An 8,093-nucleotide genomic window follows, 5' to 3' on the forward strand; every position below is an offset into this window, starting at 1 on the left:
GTGAGTGCCTGAGTGAGTGAGTGGCTGATTGAGTGAGTTGATGAGTGAGTGGCTGAGTGAGTGGCTGAGTGAGTGAGTTGCTGAATGAGTGAGTAGTTGAGTGAGTGAGTGGCTGAGTGAGTGGCTGAGTGAGTGAGTGGCTGAATGAGTGAGTAGTTGAGTGAGTGAGTGGCTGAGTGAGTGGATGAGTGAGTGAGTGGCCGAGTGAGTGAGTGGCCGATTGATTGAGTGACTGAATGAGTGAGTGGCCGAATGAGTGAGTGGCTGAGTGAGTGAATGAGTGGCTGAATGAGTGACTGAGTGAGTGAGTGGCCGAGTGAGTGGCTGAGTGAGTGAGTGGCCGAATGAGTGAGTGGCTGAGTGATTGAGTGGCTGAGTGAGTGAATGAGTGGCTGAATGAGTGACTGAGTGAGTGAGTGAGCGAGTAAGTGAGTGGCTGAGTGAGTGAGCGAGTGAGTGGCCGAGTGAACGAGCGAGTGAGTGACTGAGTGAGTGAGTAAGTGAGTGGCTGAGTGAGTGAGTGGCTGAGTGAGTGAGCGAGTGAGTGGCTGAGTGGCTGAGTGAGTGAGTGAGTGGCTGAGTGAGCGAGTGAGTGAGTGGCTGAGCGAGTGAGTGAGTGGCTGAGTGAGTAACTGAGTGACTGAGTGAGTGAGTGGCTGAGTGACTGAGTGAGTGGCTGAGTGAGTGACTGAGTGAGTGAGCGAGTGGATGAGCGAGTGAGTGGCTGAGTGAGTAACTGAGTGACTGAGTGAGTGGCTGAGTGAGTGACTGAGTGAGTGAGCAAGTGGATGAGCGAGTGAGTGGCTGAGTGAGTAACTGAGTGACTGAGTGAGTGAGTGGCTGAGTGAGTGACTGAGTGAGTGAGCGAGTGGATGAGCGAGTGAGTGGCTGAGTGAGTAACGTAGTGACTGAGTGAGTGAGTGGCTGAGTGAGTGAGCGAGTGGATGAGCGAGTGAGTGGCTGAGTGAGTGAGTGACTGAGTGAGTGAGCGAGTGGATGAGCGAGTGAGTGGATGAGTGAGTGACTGAGTGAGTGAGTGGCTGAGTGACTGAGTGAGTGGATGAGTGAGTGACTGAGTGAGTGGCTGAGTGAGTAACTGAGTGACTGAGTGAGTGACTGAGTGAGTGAGTGGCTGAGTGAGTGACTGAGCGAGTGAGTGGCTGAGTGAGTAACTGAGTGACTGAGTGAGTGAGTGGCTGAGTGAGTGACTGAGTGAGTGAGCGAGTGGATGAGCGAGTGAGTGGATGAGTGAGTGACTGAGTGAGTGAGTGGCTGAGTGACTGAGTGAGTGGATGAGTGAGTGACTGAGTGAGTGAGTGACTGAGTGAGTGAGCGAGTGGATGAGCGAGTGAGTGAGTGGCTGAGTGAGTGACTGAGTGAGTGACTGAGTGAGTGAGCGAGTAGATGAGTGGATGAGTGAGTGACTGAGTGAGTGAGTGGCTGAGTGACTGAGTGAGTGGATGAGTGAGTGACTGAGTGAGTGAGTGGCTGAGTGGATGAGTGAGTGACTGAGTGAGTGAGTGGCTGAGTGAGTGAGTGAGTGGATGAGTGAGTGAGTGACTGAGTGAGTGACTGAGTGAGTGAGCGAGTGGATGAGCGAGTGAGTGAGTGACTGAGTGACTGAGTGAGTGGCTGAGTGAGTGACTGAGTGAGTGACTGAATGAGTGAGCGAGTGGATGAGCGAGTGAGTGACTGAGTGAGTGAGTGGCTGAGTGACTGAGTGAGCGAGTGAGTGAGTGGCTGAGTGAATGAGTGGCTGAGTGGCTGAGTGAGTAACTGAGTGACTGAGTGAGTGAGTGACTGAGTGACTGAGTGAGTGAGTGGCTGAGTGAGTGGCTGAGTGGCTGATCTTGTCATCTGGTGAGACATTTGCCAATCTCTCCCCCCGCCCCTCCCCCTCTCCCCCCGCCCCTCTCCCCCCCGCCCCTCCCCCCCGCCCCTCCCCTCCCCCCCCTCCCCCTCTTCCCCCCTCCCCCCAGGCCTCTCTCCCCCCACGAGGCGTGCTGACTATGAGCCCATCGCTGACTCCGATGCCCCCCACCTCCTGGGGGGCAGCCCCCCACCTCCCCTGGCTGCTTCAGGCTCCCCCCACCAATTTGCCCCCCCCCACCAATTTGCCCCCCCCCACCAATTTGCCCCCCCCACCACTCTGGCCCCCTCCCCGCAGTACTGATCGACAGCCATTCAACAACAACAACAACAAACCACAACAACAACAAACACAATCACAATAAACAACAACCACAACATCAACAACAACAACAACCACAACATCAACAACATCAACAACCACAACAACCACAACAACAACAACAACATCAACAACAACACAAACAACAACAACACAAACAACAACACAAACAACAACACAAACAACCACAACAATAACAACAACAAACAACCACAACAACAACAAACAACAACAATAAACAACAACAAACAACAACAATAAAAAACAACAACAATAAACAACAACAACAATAAAAAACAACAACAACAATAAACAACAACAATAAACAACAAACAACAATAAACAACAACAAAAAAACAACAACAACAATAAACAACAACAAACAACAACAATAAAAAAACAACAACAACAATAAACAACAACAATAAACAACAACAAACAACAACAATAAAAAAACAACAACAACAATAAACAACAACAATAAACAACAACAACAAACAACAATAAAAAACAACAAACAACAACAACAAACAACAATCACAACAACTACAACAACAAAGCCACAACTTAGTTGTTGTTGTTTGTTGTTGAATATCAAAACTTTTGTTTGTTTTTGGGGGGGGGGGGATCAGGGGGGGCGGGGCTGGGGGGGTGGTAGGGGCGGGGTTGGGGGGTAGGGGCGGGGCGTGGGGGGTGGTAGGGGCGGGGCTGGGGGGTAGGGGCGGGGCGTGGGGGTGGTAGGGGCGGGGCGTGGGGCGGTGGTAGGGGCTGGGGGGTTAGTAGGGGCGGGGCGTGGGGTGGTAGTAGGGGCGGGGCTGCGGGGGTAGGGGCGGGGCTGGGAGGGTAGTAGGGTCGGGGCGTGGGGGGCGGGGCTAGGGTTGTCACCTTCGCCGTGAAGTTTGAACGTCCACAAAGACAAAGCTCCCCCGTGTAGCCTGTAACAGGCTGTAGGGGCAAGTGCTGTGCTAGCGAGTAGCAGGGTCTATGAAGGCTACCGGGGCTCTGTGGGTCACACACAGAGGGGGTGGGTGGCACAGCAGCACCACGCCCGGCCGCCTTTGTCTCTCCTCCAGTGCTAGCGATGTTCACCACACCACCACCACTACACCACCACCACTACACCACCACCACTACACCACCACCACCACACCACCACCACCGCTACACCACCACCACTACTACACCACCACCACCGCTACACCACCACCACACCACCACCACCGCTACACCACCACCACTACTACACCACCACCACCGCTACACCAGGTCACTCATTTGAGGCTGAGTCGACCTAGGGGAGGCCCAGGACCGGCTCAGATAATCGCTGTCACTGTGCACGCACACACACACGTACACACGGACACACACAGACACACACACGTACACACACACACAGACACGTACACACAGACACACGTACACACACACACACGTACACACACACGTACACACAGACACACACGTACACACACACGTACACACAGACACACGTAGACACGTACACACAGACACACACGTACAGACACAGACACACGTACACACAGACACACACACGTACACACACACAGACACACGTACACACAGACACACACAAACGTACACACACACAGACACACGTACACACACACAGACACGTACACACACACAGACACACACACAGACACACACACGTACACACAGACACACACGTACACACAGACACGTACACACTGACAGACACACACACGTACACACTGACAGACACACGTACACACTGACACACACACGTACACACAGACACACAGGCAAAGCTCCCCCGTGTAGCCTCTCGCAGGCTGTAGGGGCAAGTGCTGCGGTGGTGGTGGCACTGCCATCGACGGCTATCGGCACGGCAGCGTCATTCCCGGCCGCCTTTGTCTCCCACACGGCACGGGCGCGCTTTAGAAATGATTCAAGTGATGAGAATTATTATAATCATCATTATTATCACTTTGTTATATAATCGACGAATCCTAAGTGCTGTTAGTGAGCCGCAGATCAACCGATTTAGGAGGTTTCAGAGCTGAGCTGCTGTGGTGATGGTGGTGGTGTTGGTGTTGTAAATGATGGTGGTGTTGTTGATGGTGGAGATTGTGGTGTTGATGGTGGAGATTGTGATGATGGTGGTGGTGGTGATGATGGTGGAGATTGTGATGATGATGGTGGTGATGGTGGAGATTGTGATGGTGGTGTTGATGGTGGAGATTGTGATGATGGTGGTGGTGGTGGTGTTGATGGTGGTGGTGTTGCTGGTGGAGATTGTGATGATGGTGGAGATTGTGATGATGGTGGTGTTGTAAATGATGATGGTGGTGGTGGTGTTGATGGTGGAGATTGTGATGATGGTGGTGGTGGTGTTGATGGTGGAGATTGTGATGATGGTGGTGGTGATGGTGGAGATTGTGATGATGGTGGTGGTGTTAATGGTGGAGATTGTGATGATGGTGGTGTTGTTGGTGGAGATTGTGATGATGATGGTGATGGCTGTGATGATGGTGGTGCTGGGGGTGATGATGATGGTTGTAATGGTGGAGATTGTGATGGTGGTGCTGGTGATGGTTGTGATGGTGGTGATGGTTGTGATGGTGGTGGTGGTAATTGTGATGATGCTGTGATGATGACGGTGACAGTGATATGTTATTGTTGTGGTGGTGATGATGGTTGTTTGATGGCCGTTACGTTTCGACGATGTTTATAAGATCAATTAATGCTACTGTTAATGATTATAATGATGATGCTGCTGCTGATGATGGAGCGTGTTGCTTTAAATAAAATACATTTTCTATGGCTCACGAACAACGCGACCTCTTTTTCAATAGGTTGCAGATATTGCCAACCAATATCAATAATGAAGGTTCATTTTTGGGGTTCAGATCGTCCTTAAAATCCGCCACCAATCAGGGGCCGTCCCTAAATGACGTCACGCACCTAAGGGGGGGGGGGGGTGGGCGGGGTCAGAGATTTGTGACGAGGGGAGGGGGGCGGGGTTTCGGCCACAACACAAGTAGCCTCCTTCAGTTGGCAGCAGTGGCAGTTGGCAGCTGTTGGCAGCAGTTGGCAGTTGGCAGCAGTGGCAGTTGGCAGCAGTTGGCAGTTGGCAGCAGTGGCAGTTGGCAGCTGTTGGCAGCAGTTGGCAGCAGTTGGCAGTTGGCAGCAGTTGGCAGCAGTCGCAGTTGGCAGCAGTTGGCAGCAGTGGCAGTTGGCAGCAGTGGCAGTTGGCAGCAGTGGCAGTTGGCAGCAGTTGGCAGCAGTGGCAGTTGGCAGCAGTTGGCAGCAGTTGGCAGTTGGTGGCAGTGGGCAGCAGTTGGCAGCAGTTGGCAGCAGTGGCAGTTGGTGGCAGTTGGTGGCAGTGGGCAGCAGTTGGCAGCAGTGGCAATTGGCAGCAGTGGCAGTTGGCAGCAGTTGGCAGCAGTGGCAGTTGGTAGCAGTTGGCAGTTGGCAGCAGTGACAGTTGGTAGCAGTTGGCAGTTGGCAGCAGTGGCAGTTGGTAGCAGTTGGCAGTTGGCAGCAGTTGGCAGCAGTTGGCAGTTGGTGGCAGTGGGCAGCAGTGGCAGTTGGCAGCTTTGGCAGTTGGCAGCTGTGGCAGTTGGCAGCTGTTGGCAGCAGTGGCAGTTGGCAGCAGTGGCAGTTGGTGGCAGTGGCAGTTGGCAGCAGTGGCAGTTGGCGGCAGTGGCAGTTGGTAGGAGTTGGCAGCAGTTGGCAGCAGTTGGCAGCAGTGGCAGTTGGCAGCAGTGGCAGTTGGCAGCAGTTGGCAGCAGTGGCAGTTGGCAGCAGTTGGCAGCAGTTGGCAGCAGTGGCAGTTGGCAGCAGTTGGCAGCAGTGGCAGTTGGCAGCAGTGGCAGTTGGCAGCTGTTGGCAGCAGTTGGCAGCAGTGGCAGTTGGCAGCTGTTGGCAGCAGTTGGCAGCAGTGGCAGTTGGCAGCAGTGGCAGCTGTGGCAGTTGGCAGCAGTTGGCAGCAGTGGCAGTTGGCAGCAGTGGCAGTTGGCAGCAGTTGGCAGTTGGCAGCAGTTGGCAGCAGTGGCAGTTGGCGGCAGTGGCAGTTGGCAGCAGTTGGCAGCAGTTGGCAGCAGTGGCAGTTGGCAGCAGTTGGCAGTTGGCAGCAGTGGCAATTGGCAGCAGTTGGCAGCAGTGGCAGTTGGCAGCAGTTGGCAGCAGTTGGCAGTTGGCAGCAGTGGCAGTTGGCCCCGGCGGTCTGTAGAGGCTCCCCCACTGGGGGGGTCGTTTGCCTCTGGCGAGCGGTGAGCAGGCCCCACGCTCACTCGCTCACTCGCTCACTCACCCGCTCGTTCAATCCCTCGTTCACTCGCTCGCTCACTCACTCGCTCACTCACTCGTTCACTCACTCGCTCGTTCACCCGCTCGTTCACCCGCTCGTTCACTCGCTCGCTCACTCAATCGTTCACTCACTCGCTCGTTCAATCCCTCGTTCACCCGCTCGTTCACTCGCTCACTCAATCGTTCACTCACTCGTTCACCCACTCACTTGTTCACTCAATCCCTCGCTTACCCGCTCGTTCACTCGCTCGTTCAGCCGCTCGTTCACTCAATCGTTCACTCACTCGCTCGTTCAATCCCTCGTTCACCCGGTTGTTCACCTGCTCGTTCGCTTGCTCACTCAATCGTTCACTCACTCGCTCGTTCAATCCCTCGTTCACCCGCTCGTTCACCCGCTCGTTCACTCGCTCACTCAATCGTTCACTCATTCACTCGTTCACTCAATCCCTCGTTGACCCGCTCGTTCACCCGCTCGTTCACTCGCTCGGTCACTCAATCGTTCACTCACTCATTCACTCGTTCACCCGCTTGCTCGTTCACCCGCTCGTTCACCCACTCGTTCCCCCGCTCGTTCACTCGCTCGCTCACTGGCTCACTCAATCATTCACTCACTCACTCGTTCAATCCCTCGTTCACCCTCTCGTTCGCTCGCTCACTCAATTGTTCACTCACTCACTCGTTCACTCAATCCCTCGTTCACCCGCTCGTTCACCCGCTCGTTCACCCGCTCGTTCACTCGCTCGCTCACTCAATCGTTCACTCACTCGTTCACCCGCTCACCCGCTCGTTCACCCGCTCGTTCCCCCGCTCGTTCACCCGCTCATTCACTCGCTCGCTCACTCAATCGTTCACCCGCTCGTTCAATCCCTACTTCACCTGCTCGTTCAATTCCTCATTCACTCACTCCCTCGCTCACTCGCTCGTTCACTCACTACCTCGCTCACTCGCTCGTTCACTTACTCCCTCGCTCACTCGCTCGTTCACTTACTCGTTCACTCACTCCCTCGCTCACTCGTTCAATCCCTCATTCACTCGCTCGTTCACTCGCTCCCTCACTCGCTCGTTCACTCCCTCGCTCACTCGCTCGTTCACTTACTATCTCGTTCACTCACTCGCTCGTTCACTCGTTCACTCCCTCGTTCACTCGCTCCCTCACTCACTCATTCACTCACTCCCTCGCTCACTCGTTCACTCGCTCGTTCACTTACTACCTCGCTCGTTCACTTACTCGTTCACTCACTCCCTCACTCACCCGTTCACTCACTCGCTGGTTCACTCGCTCCCTCACTCCCTCGTTCACTCCCTCGCTCACTTGCTCGTTCACTTACTATCTCGTTCACTCACTCGCTCGTTCACTCGTTCATGCCCTCGTTCACTCGCTCCCTCACTCACTCATTCACTCACTCCCTCGCTCGCTCACTCGCTCACTTACTCGCTCGTTCACTCCCTCGCTCACTCGCTCGTTCACTTACTATCTCGTTCACTCACTCGCTCGTTCACTCCCTCGTTCACTCGCTCCCTCACTCACTCATTCACTCACTCCCTCGCTCGCTCACTCGCTCACTTACTCCCTCGCTCACTTGCCCGTTGACTCGCTTGCTCACTCACT

The 8,093-nt window shown here is 54.3% G+C and overlaps 1 protein-coding gene across 1 annotated transcript in view; it reads left to right on the forward strand.

Annotated features, from left to right (window-relative positions):
- Window positions 1-2,219, forward strand: part of LOC116937403 (type-1 angiotensin II receptor-associated protein) — a 52,658-nt gene extending 50,439 nt beyond the window's left edge. The window contains exon 6 of the mRNA XM_076058461.1: window positions 1,980-2,219. Coding sequence (XP_075914576.1) covers window positions 1,980-2,173 — 194 coding nt within the window. The 3' untranslated portion in view covers window positions 2,174-2,219. The remainder of the gene's footprint in view (window positions 1-1,979) is intronic.
- The last annotated feature ends 5,874 nt before the right edge of the window (window positions 2,220-8,093 follow it).

The sequence above is a fragment of the Petromyzon marinus genome (genome assembly GCF_048934315.1).
Source record: "Petromyzon marinus isolate PM22_M1 ecotype Great Lakes invasive population chromosome 75 unlocalized genomic scaffold, UKy_Petmar_22M1.pri1.0 chr75_unloc.2, whole genome shotgun sequence".
Lineage (NCBI taxonomy): Eukaryota > Metazoa > Chordata > Hyperoartia > Petromyzontiformes > Petromyzontidae > Petromyzon > Petromyzon marinus.